This window comes from Numenius arquata, chromosome Z (genome assembly GCF_964106895.1).
Source record: "Numenius arquata chromosome Z, bNumArq3.hap1.1, whole genome shotgun sequence".
Lineage (NCBI taxonomy): Eukaryota > Metazoa > Chordata > Aves > Charadriiformes > Scolopacidae > Numenius > Numenius arquata.
Genome location: NC_133616.1, coordinates 79247808 through 79269330, shown reverse-complemented (window position 1 = coordinate 79269330; position 21523 = coordinate 79247808). Strand labels below are relative to the sequence as shown.

Below are 21523 nucleotides of genomic sequence, written 5' to 3'. Positions count from 1 at the left end.
AAATGGCATACAACTCATGCCCAGGAAGGCTAGGGTGTCCTCTGTGGCAGTGATGTTCATTCGTAAAGAGCAGCAAATCATTTTGTTCCTACAGGATCTCTTTGACTGAAAGCCTTGTCATTCACCAGAAAGAAGGATGTAATCACTGGGTGCGTTATAATTCCCTTCTCTTTAACCATGAATTTCAAGAAAATCAATCTTCTGAGATCTTTCCAGCCTGTATTGGAAAAGCGTACTGCTATTCATGAACCAGCATCCGTTGTTAAACCATTATCAGCCTCACTAATCACTCTTCATATGATAGATGAAAATGCTGGACAAATTGCGGTTCAAATTGCCTTCATCTACATATAGAGGGATTATACTGTCACTCATTAGAACAGCTCAGAAATACAATTCTGCAGAACAAGTCAAAATCCATGGAAACACCAAGAAGACTGAAATGGACAGTTTTTCCACAAAATATATTCCATAACATTGAGATATATAGACAATACACATTATTGTGTTTATCAGATAGATTGCCTGCTGAAAACATAGAAAACTGGGGCATTAGTAACAATATATGTCAAAGTGTGGGTTACTGCACAGCTAACTGAAATGACACACAGATCCAACCAGAAAAAATCAAGTTAGAAACAATAAAGAGTTCAGATTTAAGGGTTTGATTTGCATGTGGTTTAATATTCTGAGGATCATTAACTCTGTCAGCCATAACTAAATGCCTTGCACTCCAAGAAGAATAAAGGTTATTAATCAAACACATTTAATAATGTAAGCAAGCCCTTCCTGGTGTTTGTACAGAGTTCTCTGCTTTCTACATCCCCGTCGTAGACGGTCTGTGCTGTTTGTATCTGCTACATTAATGTATTGGGAAACTGCACAGGTTGGGGCCATGTCGCAGAGCGTCAGCTCACATTTTGGTAGGCATCATCCCAACTACCTGGCTTTTAACTGTGGGTCTGCAGCTAGAAAGGCCAGTGGCCAGGCAGTTCTGGCCAGCTGACATGATGCATAATCTACAGCTTCAGCTCTACCAGCAGGTTCAAATCCCAGTAACTTTTCCAGGTACTAGGAAGAAATATATGTGAGAAAGCTGCAGAACATCCTGTGGCATGGATTTTGTGTGTTACAATGAACGAGTGTTTTTGCTAAACCATTCCTGGCTGCAGTTTGGTGGTAGAGCACTCCAGAAACCATTCCCCACAGGTGGTTTTCATGCAGCTGCCTTATTTGGGAGGCTAAAACCAATTGTATCTTGCACAGGTGCAGCTTGTTGCAAGCCAACAGAGCCCCTAGATGAGCGGGCAACTTTAATCTGCCAGGGCAGATACAGTTGCACCATACCAGATGTTCATCCCGTGCTTCTGCTGATGAGCACTCACTATAGCTTCTCCTTTATTATCTCTTTGGGCTTGGGGAGTTCTAAATTTAACCCAGGTGTTCCTTTCTGTTTTGTGTGGTGAGGGGGTTCATTGTAATTAGCTATTTGCATAGTTCTAACAAATTACGCTAGCAGTAAGTTATTAAATGTAGTAGCAATAAGCTATACAGCATAGTAGTAGTGAGTTACATATATAGGTATGTCTTAGGGAGCTTATACATCTAAGCATTGTTGAGCTGAAGTCTGAAAACTATTCCTATGGCCACCCAGTTACTTAGATAAGAAGTGAAGGAAAACAGATACACCATGTTCACCTGGGAATCTAATAGAATTTTGCCTTATTAAAATGTAAGAGAAAGTGGGTTATTTGAAAGGCATGTAAGAGAGATGACTAATAAAGAAGAAAAGAGCAAATAGCCAGTAGAGGCCATTGGAAGAAAAGTCAATAAAATACTCTTCCTAAAATGGAAGCTGTGTAAGTGGGCAAAAAGTGAAGCACAAAAATGGCAGAACAACCAGGTATGGAAACACAGCAAATGATTGCCCCATTCACAGAAGTCCAGGAAAACTTTTGTGTGAAACTGCCTGGGAAAACAAATTCTCTAATTAGGTAAAAAACAATGGGATTTTCAGTTGAAACCAAAGAAAGTTTTGATGGTGAATCTTCTTACAACAAGTGTGTGATGAGATTGAACAACAGTGACAACAATTTGGGAGCTATTAGAAGTAGGTGTTTGTTTTCCTTGAAATCCAAATAAATACCTTGGTGAAAGCAATAGGTGACTGAGATAAGACTACCAGGAGCCCAGAGCGAAAAGGCCTTAAATCTCAGTTAGTAGATCAACACTGGATGCTTCACAGGAGGGGTCAGGACACCCCCACCATGAAAAGAATGGGCATAACTTGCCCCCTACTTGAAGATTTTATTTCATTCTGTGATAGCCAGAGATTGGCTTAAAATCCCAGGTAGGAAGTATAATATCCCCTCAAATTTTGTTTCATTCTTGTTAGTATTTGCTTATATAGCACTGCTTATTTTTCTCATTCATATATGCTTGCAATAGCTTTTTTTTTCTTGTTGAATTACTGACCTAACAATTTCCTAACGCATTGAGTTTCATAGTCTAATGTTGTATATTGAAAAAAATCCCTTTTCAATTTCAAACCTGCTGTCTTTCAGAATCTTTAAATGTTTTATTCTTTTTGTATTATAAGACTAGAAGAAAAGCAGCTTTTGAGTGCCTTCTGTATGCCATATTATTTTGCATACATTTGTCATGTTGTCTCTTATTTTTTCCTATGCAAACAGTTCAAATTGTTTCCTTTTCTGTTTCACATGAGAGTTTGTTGAGGACTTTTAAATGGTTTCTCCATGGCCTTCTCAAAACCCTTTTTGTTCTGTGGTGTATTTCACTGCGACAGTGACCTATGCTGAAGACAGAGCTGTACCATTTATTTGGCAGAAGATCCTTACTTTCTGCATTCTTTACGCAGCATTTTGTCGGAAATTTCTTTTCGATTTTTTCCTGTTTTAACCAGAACTTGATGTTGAGCAGAGGCTTTTATTAAGCTTCCTTCTTTGATGCCTAAGTTTCTTTCATAAGATGTCATAGTAGGAGGAAACAGATCTTCCCTATTGCTTTTGGGTTTTATGGGGATATTGAATAGAGGGGTGGATTTCTTATGACCTATACACTGACTGAACTATACAATGAATGGTACTTTTAAGAAGATGTGTGTTTCTATGGTATAAATGTCACTAACATAGTCAATAGCCATTATAAACATCTTTAGTAGGAGGTTAAATCTCCCTTCCCCTAATTACTTTCTTTCTTAAGGATTGGTATTATTTTACCATGGAAAAAAATTAATGTTCAAAAAATGCATGAGGTGCCGTTTGATTGTCAAAGATATTAAATTCATTCATATTCTGCATTAAAAAGATAACAAATGGAGATAAGCTGCACATAAAAGTTCCTCTTTATATCTGAATTAATAATAAATATTGAATTAAAATGATCTCTTTAAATTCAACAATAGTTATCATTGCAATGTCAACATCACACATTTTCTTTTTTATAACATACATTTTATAATATGCCTTTTCAGTGTGTGTCCTCAGAATGAAAATAACTGTTTATATTCCTGAATACATTACACAAAAATACCAGCAATGACTCTTGCTAATGCTGAATGAAAGGAAACACTTTTACAAAAAAACTCAAAGGTTCCCTCTTAGGTGTTCAGTAACTAGACTACTTTCTTGAAAATGATGTGTAAATAGTCTTGCATGGATTTGTGAAATAACAATGTGGAATAAGAATGTGGATTATGCTACTACAGTCATTTTGTAACAGATAAATATTGTAAGAAAATGATGAGTAGTTCCAGGACTTATACGAAATTCTTCAGTAACAGACAGGGAACTGGACATTATGATTCATCTGGTATCTTCCACTCATACTTTCATGGGCTGGATTTTTCCTTTATCATCAGTTTGGAATTTATATTTCTTAAATATGATTTCTAATACTTAAACAGCTAGGATATTTCAGATAAAGGCATGATCATGCACTCATCATTCAAACTTCAGTTTACATCAATAGAGGGTTTTCTTGGATAAGTGCAGCAACAATGAATTCAATATCTCTTGATGTGTTATGCTTATTCTTTATCACTTAATATTGCATTATACCATGCAGTATCTATTGTACAAATATTTTCAGTTTTCTTCAAGATTATGCATTCAAACAAGCAAAAGTTATTATCTGGAACTTCAATGTCATTTTACTCTTTTGTGTTCTCCTTTTTTGGGCTCCCTTTCATACTTACAAAAAACGTGTGTTCATTTCAATTCTGTTATGAAAAGTAGTACAAGATTGTTTTCTTGACTGGAAAAGGTCATTTTGTAATATCTAAATTATATTCTTTTGTTTCATTTTCAAAACTTGAGTCGAGAAAATAAGCATTTCTTACTGGTTGTTTTCTGCATTTGTTTTCCAAAATTCATCTTTCTGGTTTTGGCAGCTTTTGAGAGGTATGTTGATTGTCCATTTTCTTTTTATTCAGTCTTAGACTTCTCCATGGGAATGCTCACAATGCTCTCTTGGCAAGGATTTGGCACAGAAAAAAATCTGCAAAGGAAAGTAGACTTTAAATGGAATAACAGTGATTGGAAAACCTAAACTCACCTTGTCTGTTAGGGTGGTCCTTAAAATAGCATAACTGATTTCTGTTATTGTAAGCTTTTACCTTCACTTGTCAGTTTGAGAAGGAATACAGTTTGTGAATGAGCCTACTTTCCATCTCTTTATATAACTCAATCTTTCTAACAGTCAAAGAATGCTTGCTATTGAGATCGATATCCTTGCATTTCTGTATGGTCAAAAGCCCTTTTCTTAAAGTTTTGAACATGAGTTCTTTGATGCAGCCTTGAGATGTTAAGTGACTTATTACACGGGGCTGTTCCTATATTGTCACTTACACAACTTTACGTCAAGAAAGTGCATCAAGAAGAAGTTTAACCACATTATTACATCAGTACAGAATTATTATTATTATTCAGTGTGTTAATACTTGCAACTTTGACTTAATAGGTGATATAGATCATAGAATCATAGAATGGTTTGGGTTGAAAAGGACCTTCAAAGATCATCTAGTCCATCCTCTCTGATATGGGCAGGGCATCTTTCACTAGACCAGGTTTCTTAAAGCCCCATCCAACCTGGCCTTGAATACTTTGAGGTATGGGGCATCCACAATTCTCTGGGAAACCTGTTCCTGCGTCTCACTACCCTCATCATAAGAAATTCCTTTAAAAGCATTGCTCCTTTTCCTGTCACTACAGGCCCTGGAAAAAAAAATATATCTCCATCTATTTTATAAGCCCTGTTTATATATTGAACAGCTGCAATATGGTGTCCCCGGAGCCTTTTCTTCCCCAGGCTGAACAACCCCAACTCACTCAGCCTGTCTTCATAGGAGAGACACTTCAACCCTCTGACCATTCTTATATCCTTCCTGTGAAGGAGGATCCACTCTAAGAGATACATACCTTTCTTGTGCTGGGGACACCAGAGCTGGATACAGTACTCCAGTTCGAATCTCACAAAAGTGGAGGGGCAAAATCACCTCCCTCAACCTGTTGACTGTGTTTCTTTTTATGTAGCCTAGGAAACAATTTGCTTTCTGGGCTGCTATCACACATTGCTGGCTCATGTCCACCATCCCCCAGTATCTCAAGTACTTCTCTGCAGGGCTGCTCTCAATTTACTCATCCCCTATTTTGTATTGATATTGGGGATTGCCCCAACCCAGGTGCAGGACCTTGTACTTGTCTTTTTTGAAATTCATGAGGCTCACATGGGCTCACTCCTCCAGCCTGTCAAGGTGCCCCTGGATGGTGTCCCTTCCCTCAAGCCTGTTAGCTACGCACTCAGTTTGGTGTCATCTGCAAACTTGCTGAGGGTGCACTTGATCCCACACAAGAGAGCAATCAATGAACCACAATAGAGCTATGGATGGTTAGAGGAAGAACACAGGAAAACTGGAGCTGAATGAAGCATCTGTTCTCTGTTCCTTCTTCTCGCTTCTTATGCCCATCTAGGTAGATGCAGGAAATCATAAGACAGTTTCATTCATTGTGATAGTTTTGGACCAGCACAACCACACCACAACTTTAAAGGAAGGATTGCTTTCAGTCTTTGTTGTACTCACAGGTTCATTACAGATATACCAGCACATTTATGTGAGGATGATAATGAAGATAAATGAAATCTTGAAATGAAATCTCATTATTTAATGAGACAATGCTTGTAATTTAGAATTTTGTCACATAGTTGCATGGTCTGATCCATCTGTGTAGGAAGCAGCTGTTAGAAAAAAGATGAGTTTTGTAATTTAGATCTTTTTCTTGTTTTTTCTTTTTATTGTTCTGCTGCTGTAATAACTGCTGTGCCCAACCATCTGTGTGTAGGTGTGTCAAGGATGTCGAATTAAAATATTGTATTTGTGTTAGGAACTCATGCTGGCATACGGCTGTGAAATTCTTATTACTATATAGAATATTAATATTTCCAATCTTCCTTGAACTAGTTGAAAATTATATTACTGACTTTAATGTTTAGAACTTGAACAACTCACAAGGCATTTTTTCTAAAAATTAAAGAAACAAAAAAATTTAGTCATCAAGCGTAGTTTTTATACTACAGACTCACCAAAACAGAAGGGTCTGTTGGCTTTGAGGAAGCCAAAGAAAATTTTAGCAGGAAGATCCAGAAATCTTTTCAGTACTCTAGCTACTCTTTTGAAATTATAATTAGTATTTATTCATGTGGATATTCTTTTGATATCAGTGGGTTTATTTGTAAGCAAGCGATATATAGAGGCAGAGGAGGATATAGCATCAGACTCATTGCCTATGTGTGCAAATCTTGAAAAAACAGTACTTGGACTAGAAGCTCAATATAATGAGATAATAGTCTAATAGTATATACCAATCTGCATTACAAATGTATTCCCTTTGTATTCATAAAATATCTCAAGCAAAACTCATGGTGCTGTCGCATTTGCATATGAATACCCAGGATATTCTTCTAGCTTGCATTTATTCTGATGTGATAAATAATATAAAATTATTTCTGTAGGGCATCTGGATGAGTGTTTTAGTTTGAATCAGGAGTGCATTTTTAAAGAAAATCTCTTGATCATCTCCACTTACTGTGCTTTGCTTCATGTGACAGCAGTCTCAGAGCATAAGAACTGGATCCCTTTGAGATGAAAATAATCTAAAAGAAAACAGTCTGATAGTGTAAGATTCTTTGTGTACACACTAGGAATTGACATAAAACATTCCAGTGTGTAAATGGGCCTTTGGCCCTCCCAGCCAGCCTAAAACTTTTACAGAGAAAACATCCCTGAGGTATGCGTAGGTACATGCAGACATTGTGTCCTCGGCTCTAATCATTTCACTCTACAGCTACAATTCTGTAAGATCACACGACTTATAAATGTAGACATAACCTGTCTGGACTACCTACGATTTTCTCTAAGTGCACTGAAAACAGTGAATAGATCTTGTTTCTCTTCCTTTTCTTATGATTTGTTCATGTCTGGCATCATGAGAGGCACCCGGTGTTTTGCAGTCTTGAGGTCTACCCTGAATTTTGTTTAATCCTCTAGTGTGGTTGCTTGATACTGCCAAAATGGTGGTGCCCATCTTCCCTGAGAATATATCCCCATTGGATTTCAGTCTGAATTCTCACCAGGCTTGTGTGGAAGTGTACCACCTAACCATAGGAAGAGGAATGGATTTTTCAGTAGGATCAGATCACTGAATATTATGAATATAGCCTTACAGCTTTCCAAAGGAGCTTATTAGTTCTTACTGCAACACTTCTCTGCCCAAGCGCACAGAGCTTCTGTGACTCTGACCACCAGTAGTTGCTTATCATCTCAGAAGGACTTCTTCTGGGACCTGTGCATGGCCATGGATGAGCAAAAGTGATAACATTCAGGAATTGCCCCCTCAAAACAAAGCACTGGCAGTGAATTGATGTTGCGTGGTCCAGATGTGTATGCGTTACATCACAAAAGAGAATTTAAATCGCTAATTACCTGCAAATAATAGGTAAGTTTTGTAATCTTCTCAGATTTCATTTTGTCCTCCACACAAATCAGTAAGGCATCTGTTTCCGAAAATGTCTTCTATGTGATCCTTTCATGTATTTAGCAGAGTTATTTATGCATACAATAATTATTCTCATGTAGATTTTAGAGTTTATTTAAAAGCAGTATTCTCTTCCAATGCCAGTAATTTTCATTGTTAGCGAGAAATTAGTCTGCTCTTTTCTCATCCTATTTTCTTTGTCAGTCACACTTAATATTTAAGGGAGCTTCAAAATAGCATTTCAAAAGACATACACCAAAACAAGAAAAAAAATGAAAGGTGAAAATAATTTTTGCCTGAATCTAAAATTTAGAGTTTACAATATTTATTTCTGATTTCACTTCATTCTAACAGAGAGAAAACCTCTTCCTGTTTCTCAGCAAAAGAAAAGATCTTTTACAGGGATTGTACCACTCCTGTCTCTTAAGTTATTGTACAGATTATATGTATAGACCAGAAGGCAATTCCTTAGCTGCTAAACATAGTTTTGGAAAATGCATAAACCTATTTGGATAGGTCTTACTTGATGTGATCATCAAGCAAAGGTGACATTGCCTGGGCCAGTTGCCATAAATACAAGTTCCAGTTCTGGGAGATGTTTTTAGTGCAGGACATATAACTCTCTGTGAATCATGAAGAGCAACTCAGGTGTATGTGCCCTGAGATAATAGAGCTGTCAGTCAGATGGAGACAGAAGTCACTGCAATAAACATTTCCCCTCCTGTACTAGACAGTCATTGGTGATGTGAGGAAACTACTTCATACAAATTTTACGTGTTTTATAGGGAGGGAGATGAGGTCTTCCTTTTCACCTTTGCAGAGGAGACAAGGAAATTACTGTAGTCCAACAGATAAAATGAATGATAAGTGGTTATCAAATAAGTGTATTTGCAACAGATATACATGGCATATATATCATATACCTATATCACAGAATCATAGAATTGTTCAGGTTGGAAGGGACTTCTGGAGATCACCTAGTACAACCCCCAGCTTCAACCAGAGCATGTTTCCCAGGACTGTGTTCAATCATATTTTGAGTATTTGCCCAAATGGAGACTCCACAACCTCTCTCCAGAGTTTTACCACTCTTACTATAAAAACAAGATAAAATAAAATAAAATAAAATAAAATAAAATAAAATAAAATAAAATAAAATAAAATAAAATAAAATAAAATAGAAACAGATGGAGCTTCCTGTATGTTAAGTAGAGACCATTGCCTCTTATCTGGTCAGTCAGCAGCACTGAGGAGAGTCTGGCTCTTTTGTCTTCATTCCTTCCCATCAGATATTTATACACATGGGTGTGCCATGATTTGGGCCAGACTGGCCACTGAGATGAACAGCAGATGCTCTCCCCCATCGCATTCTCCAAGAAGAGGAGGAAGAGAGAGAAAGAGACTTATGACAGTAAGATTCCCCCAAGCGTCCCCTCATGCAGACTGAGCAGTCTCAAATCTCTCAGCATCTCCTAGTAGGTCAGGTGCTCCAGTCCTACGGCCCTGTGCTGGATTGGCTCCAAAAACTCCATGTCTTTTTTATACTGAGAAGCCTAGCACTGGACACAGCACTCCACATGCCCCATACCTGCAAGTATTCAAGGTCAGGTTGGATGGGCTTTGAGAAACCTGTTCTGCTAAAAGATGTTCCTGACCCCGCCCTGGCAAGGGGGTTGGAACTTGAAAGGCCCTTCCAACACAAACCATTTTATGATTCTATGTCTCATCAGTGCTGAGTAGAGAGGAAGGATCATGTCCCTTGACCTGTTGGCAATGCTCTGCCTAATACAGCCCAGGAAGCTGTTGGCTGCCTTTGCCACAAACCTAGTGATTTGCTATAGTGAATAACAGACTTTGGTTAATCATGTTTTAAGCCTAATAAATGATTAATTAATTTATTAATCCTCCATGACTCTTAAGTTATTTATTAAAGTCCTCTCTCTTAATCAAATATGTGTCCATGTATGTTAAATGTAATAAAATGTGGTACTCCACAGCCGCTAGAGGGGAAAAAAGTTAGAGAATTGTGCTGAAAGATCTAACCCATTCTCCTATTTGTAGTGCTTGATTATTTCTGTGATTAAATCTAAAAATAAGATTGACAAAGAGTAAAACATGCATACATTTATGAGCAACTACAGTATGAATTCAAAAGGTATTAGCAAAAAGTAGAAATTACTTCTATGCAGCACATTTATGTGCACTTACGCAATGTAAGTGCACTGAAGTCCCACAGACAACTTTTTATGAGAGCTTAAATGAGATGTATGCAGATTGGCCATAAAGGAATACATTTCACCCCATGTACATCAAATACAGACATGTGAACAAATATAACCATCTGTTTTAGTCATTTTAGAACATCCATCATCATATCCTCCAGGACTTGTTGGTCTAATAACATTTTTCAAAACACATGCCATAAATGTACTCATGTGAAAAAGATATATCCCTACGCTCACTCTATTCTGAAATGCATAAACAACTGCATTTTGAAAGAATACAAATATTTTGGGATATGTGAGGGGAAACATGCTAATTTGCTTATCTGGGTTCAAACTTGCTTTGAAAATAATTGGTATTCTTGCATGAACCCACCTGTGATATTTGAACAAATAATCCAGTTAGAGGTTACAGTTGAATGCTGGATAATTTAAGTTTACTCATGAAGTTGAGATTTTTAGAGCATTTCTTGTAATAAAAAATGGTTCACAAATTGATTCACTTTTTAATAAGATATTTTTCTCAACTACAGTTAAAATGATTTGTCAAATACTTGTTATATAAATAGCCAATTATTTTAATAAGGTTCATTGGAAATGATAGGAATTGTTGCCCTGAAGACATGCTTCTACAGTGTAAAATTAGATGGTATGTTACTTAATGGGACGAAGGTTTCCATGCCAGTATGTATTAAAACTAATTAAAAATGAAAAATCTGCTTCAAGTTATATAAAACTTTTGAAGTACCAACTCTTTTAAAACTAATAAGAAAGGTCCAGGGAATGCTATTCCAAAATTCTATTAAATTTAAATTACTTCAGATGAAAAGCCATTAAATATGCATTTGGACAGGTAAATAGAAATCAGGAAATAGTGACACACTCCAGTGTTGAAGTGTGATGCCACAGAGAAAATTGGAATAACTTTTTAGTGGCTATAACTAAAAGATAAAAAATTTGTAAAACAGATAGTAGGCACCTATGCAGATTCAACTGTCATTGTATGATCAGAGCAATAGTCAGTTTTGTCCAACTTTATTTTATTTTATTTTATTTTATTTATGGGAGTTTTCAAAACAGAAATAGGGTTAAGAAAGTACCCTCAAAATACTCAATAAAAAAGGATGAAAATAAAGCCACAAATATTGCTATGAATGCAACAAGATGTGTAGTTACTGTAGCAAAGATTCCTGTAGAGCCTTATTTAGAATCTGCTCAAAGTCCTTTGAAGTTACCTGACACCTCTATACTCTCTCTAGAAGCTCCCATTAGATTTCTATGAAATTAATTCTGTGATCTCATGGTTCTTTTACACAGTTTCCTATAGTTTCTAAGGAAAACAATGAAAGCAACTTTTGGAGTGTAAAAATACAGAAATAACTTAGATTTCCTCTCTTGCTGGAAAACCTCCTCATATAAACTTAGCATAGCACATAAATTGCTAAATGAGTATACTGGAGTGTTGCATAAACTTCACAGTGTTCATGGAGGTTGCATCTGTACGTTCCTTGCAATTCTTAAATTGAATAATAATTATGACTTTTTCTCCTGGCCTTAATTCAAAATATCAAAAGAAGAGCAGTAGTCTGCAAAATACTTCTTTGGATCTTTTTCTTGATTTTTTTTTTTATTATTTTTCTAATAATTCTAAAGCTAATCTTAGCACTCTGACAGCGTGGTTATTGTCACTATTGTATGGAAATGTATTCATAAGTGACTTGAAAACTTTAAATTGAATTTGGAAATTTTGTTTAAGTGAGGGCTGCATGGGGAAATGCCATTATAGAACATTAAGAAAGCTAGGAAAATGCTGCAGATAGATCTACTTTAAAATGTGATTTTACAGATAGACGCTACAGCTGATTCATGGATACTATAGGAGCATTGCTTTGAACAGAGGTGTAAATGATAGGTGGAAAAGATAATAAATGAACTGGTGGGGAAAGAAATTAGTCATAATTAAAAATACTATTTGGTCAAAAGTAAATATTTTACTTGCCATATTAAATTTAAGAAAATGTCATTTAAAAAAAAATCAAAATATTATTTCATTTTCTGTTTATCAGAACTCAGATTTCTTTATGAATCAAAGTGAACTCATAATCATAGCTGTACTTTCCAATTTTTCTTGAAACAAGTTGACCTAACATTATTCAGAAGCCATTAAAATGGCAAATAACACTTGATTTTTTCCAAACTTAGGAAAAAGATCAGTGTTTACAAGTAGCATGTAGTCTCTTTTTTTCTTTTGTCTTTTTTTTTTTGTTGGGGTTTTGTTTTTTTGTTTTTTTTTAGGAGGGCTTGTTACAGAGACATAATGAAACAAGTATAAATTAGTTTAAAGAAACAGAAGAGGACATAAAATTGCTGTGAAAGGCAAGCCTGCTATATTAGGAAAGATGCTCAAGAGGCAGTTTCTGACAGAGCTCTAGACAGGAGCCACTGAACTCTTCTCAAAGTTATTTTTGTTATATGTTTAGATGTTAATGTATATTGCTGGTTAGGAGAGAATCTCAAACTGTCACACATAGTCAAGCCAAAGGTTCTGATTTATGTCTAAACATCAGTTTTATTTCCTTGGCTTGCTTATTTAGAATGCCTCTTTGAGGTTCAGAACACAATTTAGGTAACTCTCTTACCTGACTTCTTCTTAATAGAATAGTACTATCTGAAATATTTGTACTGAATGGTTCAGGAAAAATTCTAATAGGCAGCTCTGTGACGGATTATTCTGGAGGACATTTACCACAATATCTTGTACCAAATGCTTACAGGAGAAGGAAAACTTTATATAGAACAATGAGACTAGGGATAATGTAATGTTTAGCCTCTAAGGTTGGGGAACAAAAGGCTTGTTCTGTTTCGTCTCAAGTGTGAAGCTGTTTTCAGCTCTTTTTGAAGATCAGATAATAAGGATATCTGAACAGTGAATCACTTCAATATGACATTATAGTTGAAGTTTCCTGCAGGTTATTTGGCACAGCATTTTTAGAGCCTTCTGTGGTCAGGAAACTAGCTTTGAAAAAGCAGTCAAACCACTGAATTTTAAAACAGATGTCTGCCCTGTATTGAATGTGCATTGAATATATCTAGCTCAGATTTAATAATATATACTCAATTCCCAAATTTCATGGGAATATGCTCCCGTTTTTTTTGAAACCTTTCACACCAGGATTGTGCCAGTAATATATTAGTGCTTGGTTTTGTATAATCTTGGTTAAATCAAGGAACAGTTATAGCTGAAGTTAAAGCTTATTCTTTGCTTACATTAATTACAGCCAAAAACTTCTTCAGAAAAAGGTTAGAAGTTTTCTTAAACCTATAATTAACAATAATAATTATCGATCATGTACCTTTTAACCTTTTAACCTTCTGTACCTTCTGTACCTTTTAACCAAAAATTGAAGGTGATTTATCTGTGCTTGCAAACTTTTTTGGTGATGCTTATTCATTCTGTTTAAATACAATTAATTAATTTATTTATTTATTAGCTTTTTAGAAAAAAATGAGATTGTCCGAATTTAGGGCACCTTTACAATTCACAATTGTTATAGCAAACCACAGGAATATGAGAAAGAATGTTTTCATTACTTTTTTTTCTTTTTTTTTTTTTTTAATATTTTACCAAAAGTTTTTTACTCCTTTTTAAAGGAGATGTGTCCTTCTATATGTGAATTGTTGTAATCCTTCAAATTTTATCATTTAACTAAGTAGCTCACAGTTAAGGTAGGCATATGAAATTCTATTGATTCTCTTGAGTCAGAGTCTTTATCGAATAAATCTGGTATAATTTTATTCTTTTCAATGGATCTTTACCATTTAATGTCTCACAAAAAAAAATATCGTGCTTGAGTGAACTGGTATATATCTGTAATAACAAAAAAGAGTGTATAATTTGACTTCCATGACACTTTTTAAGAGAGCAATAATGAAAAGTTTGAATATATAAAAGCTCATGTTTAAACAATAACAGGGTATAACAAAGTTCTACAAGCATCATACACTTTGTGCAGTCTTAACTGATATGATACTTATTCACGTAATTAAATCTTTCAGGATCAATATACAGTAAAGACAAAAATATGGAGAACGCAGTTAAAAAATCTATAAAGAACCATTAAGCCACTATAAGAAAAACGTAGACTAAGCTCCAGCTAAAAGATAATTATTCCATAGTATATATTTCTGCATTTTATGCCTGACCAGTTTCCAAACATAAAGGTATTTGAATAGGTTGTTAGTTATCAACAACTTTTATTTTGAAATAGAGCTAGGTAGGGAAGTTTCTTAAGTTTTCTGGTTTTCTTTAAAAAAAAAATAAAAATGGAGGCAGAGGATTCATGTTTCTCTAATTGTGATTTGATCTTTATACAGTGTGTAGTTGTGGGTCTTCACAGAAGCCAGTTATGATACAGAGCTTATAACCAGCTCATTTTCTGTTCTCATCTGCTTTCTTAATACTAAATTGACTTTATTATGGGAAAAAAAAGACATAACTGGATTATGTCAAATCAATGCTCCTAATAATGGCCAAGCTGACTTCCAGTGTGGACACTTAAACCTAAATGCTGTAACTACAATGGGCCAATGATTCTATCAGGATAGAAGATTGATTAAAAGCATGTCTTAGAGTTGAGATGGGCAGACCAAGTGTGAACAGGAAGCCAAAACAGGTATAAAATCAAAGGATAAGGAAAGAAAGAATGTGCTTGTCAGCAGGAGGGAACTTCAGGAAATCTGTACAGCAAAAGATAGTCCTGGATCAGAAACAAGGGTTCAGGTGGCAGGAACCAGGAATTTGGGCTAAGTAAAGAACAAGCAAGCAGGGGACAGGAACAAGATACTGGTGTGCATTTGCAGCCAAAATGCAAGCTGTGTTGGCAAAACCAACTGAGCTTATTAGTCCCTTCATCACAAAAAGTCAGGTTTATACCAAGTAGCTTACTGAAGAACTCGAATTACTGGAAATAATAGTTACATTTTTGATTATAAGTTACGTAATTTATATACCCATTTCACGTGGGGTAATTTTTCAGGAAAACACGTGACTGTGTTTAACAGGTAAAGTCCAAAATGAGGAGCATGTATTTTTAATTACATTACGTTTGCAAGTAGAGTACTAGTTTTTATTCATGTTTTATTAAATACTTAGAGGATTTAAAAAATATATAAAATCCATCAAAGAAGGACAAAACCCCAGACCTCTGTCACATGATGATTTAGAAAATCACTATGTAATATAATGAAGTTCTCTCTTACTTGCCCAGTTTCTGACAGCATACTTCTGTTCCAGGCTGCCAATGACTGTGCTTCAAACGGAAGCATGGTTAATAGCTTTGTAGTTATGGTTTGATCTTAAAGGTAGGAAATGTAAATTTAATCATCTTGAACATAAAAAGAAACCTTTACTTCCTAATCAACTGCCTTAGTCCTTCAAGCTATTATTCAAGGAGCCATCTATTTTCAGAAAGTGGTCAGTGTTTCCTTGTTCCTGCACCACTATCAATTTCAGAATCCATCTTCAGTAGAGAAATCTTGGGGGATTGGGGGAGGTTGGGTTTTTTGGATTGAGGGGGGTTTTGTTGGTTTTGTTGCTTTTTTTGGTTGTTGGTTTTTAGGGGGTTTTTTAGCTAACCTGAGCACTATTTAGAAATACAGGAGCTTCCTGTGCTGACACTTAAGCCACTTCAGGAGCCTATCTCATTCAGTCTTATTAGGTCCCTCTCTGAGTAACTGAATTCTTTGGTAGTACCTAGCTTTCTGTGTTTTAGTTATTGCAGTGTGTAAGCTTGTTATCTAAAGTACACTCCAAAATCTGACCCAACATAAAACCTAAGTTTACCTGATCATGAGCAACCTACAGTGATTTTACTTTGTATTAGTAATTTACATTAAAAGCACTTCCTTCTCACATAGGTAGGTTGATTGCATAGTCAGTGAAGAACTGACAAAGATTGTTTTTCTTTAGGAAATAGCCTTTGTTGTCTTTAGGAACAACTGCTCCAGAAACTCTGGCATTTTAAAATTTCTATTCAATTTTACTTCTACTCATGAAAATATTACAAAGTTTAAAAGGGAATATACGTATTTCAGAAGAAAGAAACACACCAGCTGGTGTAAAGTTTAGTATCATAATTGGCACATCTAGGAATTTGAATAAAATCTGACCACAATTTGCAGAAAGCACTTTTAATTAAATATGCTACATCTGCACGTTCAATTAAATGAAATAACGACTAGTAAATTAAATAATTCTGCAGAACTTATGCTCCTTTCTTTAACATAGTTCAGTTCATTATCTTTAGTTAAGCGTCTGTTCTGGCATCAAACACAATGCTACAATAAGCTAGTCTTTCCTCGTTCATCAAATATGACATATATGTTTGAACTGATGCGACTAAAGGTTCTCAAATTACTGAAAAAAAATCACTGTAGGATCTAAGTAAGAAAGATAATAATAATAAAATTCCATCTTTCTGCACTGATCATAGCTAATTGCTCCATAGGGATAGAATATGAGGATTGCTTTAAAAGAGTTTGGTACTTAGGGTTCAGTCTGTTTTCTACATCATTGTATAGACAATATAGAATATGCTGGAAAGTTGTTTATTTTTTCCTACATATTTGAATATGAATGACAAATTAGAAAAATTTAAATATCTTGAGAAGATATTATCTTTACACAGAAAAGCTTTTAAGAGGATAATTTACTACCTTTATTTCACCAAGTAAAAGATAGTTCATATGTTCACTTAATGTTTTTTAGTTCACAGTGACCTTCATATTTTTTTCTCGCAAATGTGTTAGCCTGTATTAAGATGATAAATAACCTGATGGAAGTGTAAGGTTAATGGGCTTTGCTTAAAAAGGCAAATAGGGAGCTGAAGAATCTTGTTAAATTTTATAAATACAGATAAAGAATTTAATTTAGAATTGAGCAGATCTGTTCTTTGGTCATTTCCCTTGGCAGGTTTTATTTCTTGCACGCTAAGCTGGTACTTCTCTTCTTCCTCTTTAATAGACAGAAATTCAGCTAACCCTGTGAATTTTTATTAGTCCATTATGTGATATCCTTATAGGCAACAAATAATAAGACACAAGGGATTAACAACAAGGTCAGAGATCAGTAGCTATCACCAATTTTAGTATAAAAATCAGTGGGGTTTTTTTCTGGTTCAAAGAACTGAAACAAGCCACCACATTTAGCTGAAGGTTCGTCGCTGCAGTGCTGCTCACAGCAACAAGAATCACAGAAGGCTTGAGGGTGGAAGGGACCTCTGGAGGTCATTTGGTCCACCTCCTCCTGCTCAAGCAGGGCCACAGAGTTGGTTGCAAAGGGCTATATCCAAATGGTTTTTTAATATCTCCATGGATGGACACTCCACCAACACCTGGACAACCTATACCACAGTTCAGTCACCCTCCAAGTAAAACAAGCGTTTTATGATGTTGAGACAGAATGTCCTGTGTTTCAGTTTGTGCCCATTGCCTTGTCTTGTCACTGGTCACCACTGAAAAGAGTCTGGCTCCATCTTCTTTGCACCCTCCCTTCAGGTGTTTATATATATGGATGAGTTTCCTCCTGACCCTCCTCTTCTTTAAACTAAACAGTAACAGCTCTCTTGGCCTTAAGGCATTTACTTTAGCCCCATAGGTGAGGTGCTCTAGTTCCTTAATCACTTTGGTGGCCCTTTGTTGGACTCTTTCCAGTATGTCTGTGCCTGTCTCATACTGGAGAGCCCAAAACTGGACACAGCACTCTAGGTGTGACCTCACCAATGCTGAGTAGAGGGGAAGGATCTCCTCCCTCAACATGTTGGCAGTGCTCTGCGTAATACAGCCCAGAAGGCTGTTGACCTTCTTTGCTACAAGGATGCATTTCTGTCTGATGGTTAACTTGTTGTCCACCAGGACACTCAGGTCCTTGTCTGCCAAGCTGCTTTCCAGCTTGTTGGCCCCCCAGTGTGTACTGGTGCATGGGACTGTTCCTCCCTGGGGCCAGAGGCAGGGCTTCACACTTTCCCTTGATGAATTTCATAAGGTTCCTGTTCAGCCCATTTCTCCAGCCTGTTGGGGTCCCTCTGGATGGCAGCACACCCATCTGGTGTATCAGCCACTCCTCCCAGTTTTGTGTCATCAGCAAACTTGGTGAGGGTGCAGGCTGCCCCACCATTCAGATAATTCATGAAGATGTTGAAGAGGATCAGACCAGTATTGGCTCCAGGGGTACATTGATAGTTAGTGGCCTCCAACTAGACCTTTTGCCACTGATCACCATCCTCTGGGCCCAGCTGTTTAGCCAGTTTTCAGCCTAGCTCACATACATTTCATACATAGCTTAAAAGCTACACAGCTTTTTAGATCTGCATAAAAAAAACCTGGAGGTACAGACTTCCCTGGAGACACCACAAATTGTGCCAGATCTAGGCAAGACGTGTGTATTAAAACACTGATTTTTTTTACATAGAGTCCTAGTAAATGTAAAAGATCAAATTAAAATTACAAAAGTTACATACCTACTAGAAATAAAGCAACTTTATTGATAGAGCTGAATTCTGCTTCTTCTGCACAAGCCTTATTGCCTCAGGTTCAGACACAGATGTATCCTCTTCTTTAGTTTGTATATGCAGCCCAAACCAGATTTGCATTCTGGGGACAGAAGCAGATTCAACACAAGAGTGAGGAGTATTACTTCAATTCACAGGGCAATTTGCCCACCAGTGAATGCAACTAGTTCATCTCTGTTAAGTGTCTTCTCATTTAAACTTATTTCTATGCTGTGTATATGTGCGCTCTATCGGCAACTGTATCCAAAATCAAGCAAAACTGAGGGAATTAAAATTATAGTACAAGCTAAAGTCTGCTTTTCTGTTTGCCGTTTACAGTGTCTAATGCAAAGGCCTTCAACTCTTAATGAAGCTTGTGTGGGCTACCATCTTTTAAATATTCAACTGTATGCATTGATGCAGCCCTTTGAGACAATGTTGTATAAAGTCCATACGATGTTTCTCTTCCATACAGAGTAAACATAAATGCAGAGAAGGAGAATTTTAATTATGAAATATCATTATCTTTCATCTGCCTATTCATGATGACTGAATAATACTATACTGCTTTTGAGAAAAAGAACCTGATATTATACTTAAAGCTTACTATACTGAAAAACACAGAGGTATATTGTTCTTGCAGCATGTGACAAAAGTATGGGAAAGGGAAACTCAAATGAAATTAACCACCTTTTCTGTCTTTTGAATTTAATAAAATTTGCAAGCTTCTAGATTAAGCTATTAGTTTCAATTTGCCCACTAACTCATGCACAGAAAGGAAATTTTTTAGACCGTTAAACAACCTTGTCAATTAGAAGTTTAATGAATTAAGATGAACCGAGAGACATTCTTAACTGGCATCTGTTGATAAAGAAGTAGCTACATTTCTTGAAGTTGCAAGGATCACTAATGAGTACTCTGTTAGAACCAACTGAATTTCTTTATTTAAGGCCACACTGTGACTTGTGGCCCTGATGTCCTCTGGAAGTTACAGTGAATATCCCTGAGCAAAACTTTAAATTCTGTTCTGTGATGTGACATAGTAAAACTTCAGTAGGTATATGAAACTAGCTAATCTGGATGAGATTGCTGTGTTTTTTTCCTAAAGCATGCCCTGTTTAATCAAAACCTTTACCAAGCATGTCTGCTGGACAAAAAAAATGTATGTCTTCTAACATCAGTTGTATAAATACATTGCATTTTAGTACTTTAAAACATGTGCTTATTGCTTTTACAATTTCTCTTTGCTAATCCTGACATTATCTTGTGTTCTTCCCGCAGATGTAAATGAATGTGAAGCTGAACCCTGCAAGAATGGTGGAATCTGTACAGATCTCGTTGCCAACTATTCCTGTGAATGTCCAGGTGAATTTATGGGAAGAAACTGCCAACAGAGTAAGTATTGCATGTTTTCACATCCATTTTTCAAAATGAAAGAAATATTTTCTTTTGCAGAAGCAACTATACTATACTATGGAAATATTACTCTAGTCTAGAAATACATAATGCCCAAAATAGCCATCTTAGTCTTTTCAAAATGGAGAAAATTAAAGAAAGCAAATCTGTCATGCATTCAAGTAAAGCATCTGGTATGATGGAAGCATTTGCAAAATGCAAAATTATTACCTAAGAGTCAAACATGAAGGAGTAAATAGTGCCAAATAGAAAAATAAAAAAACTGATTCAGGGTAGGGTTTCATCTCACCAAGTATTCTATCTTCAACAGTAATTCTTAGAAGATACCAACAAGTACAAGAGCAAAAAAGGCAAAAAGTTATGAAAGACTATGTAATCTTGAATACCAAAAATAAATAAATAAATAAATAAATAAATAATAAACTGCTGTGGCACAAAATGCAATATACCTTAACAATTATAACAGATGCTAGAGGCTCATGGATTTGAAATACTGCGGAGAAGAAAGCCTGTGTGTTTTAGTCAAAGGATGCTAATATGATGGTGTTGTGGAAAGAGCTAATATACTCCCAAGATATGTCAAGCCTGGTACCTTAAAGAGAAAAAGAAAAATATTTGGGTATTAACATTTGTTGTATTAGATATCACATTCAAAATACCCCAAATACTGGAGTTATCCACATTCAAGAAAGGAGAAGGAAGATCTGCTATGTGTAGTAGGAAAAATAAAATAAAAAGTATAACAAGTTGAATCCTAAATAAATGAAACTATAACAAAGTTAAAGAATAGGATTCATTTCTCTTTGTTCACATTGTGCATGCATGGGGAGGAAGAAGGGAAAGGAAAAAACATGGACCAATAAACACAAATGACAGGTTGGGAATTTTTTTCAAGTAGCCTCAATGAATTCCCAGAATAATATATGCGTCAGGCCAAAGATTTGAGGCATCCAAAATAATGTATATATAATTCCAGAGAGAAATCAAAGATTACATTTTACTTTGAGAAGTTTTACAGTCCTATATGGCTACCTAAAAGAATTTGTTAAAAAATGAACATCTATTAAAGTTTTCTGTAAAAGTTGCTGGTGAAACACTTCATGTATTTCCTTCTAAGATGCAATTGAATTACCATTTGGAATTTTACCAGGAATCTCATCCATGTCTTCAGAGTTTATCCCTCTGGTTTTTTGGCTGCATTATGAACATTGCTCAGATAATAGATCACATAAGACTAATATCCTGTTTTCCTAGAAATGGGGTAGTCAGAGCTATTGAAGTGACCACT

General features: G+C 35.8%; 1 protein-coding gene across 1 annotated transcript in view; it reads left to right on the top strand.

Annotated features, from left to right (window-relative positions):
* EDIL3 (EGF like repeats and discoidin domains 3) overlaps positions 1 to 21523 on the top strand; it is a 192183-nt gene that overhangs the window by 68779 nt on the left and 101881 nt on the right. The window contains exon 5 of the mRNA XM_074166891.1: positions 20101 to 20214. Within this exon, the coding sequence (XP_074022992.1) occupies positions 20101 to 20214 (114 nt within the window). The remainder of the gene's footprint in view (positions 1 to 20100; positions 20215 to 21523) is intronic.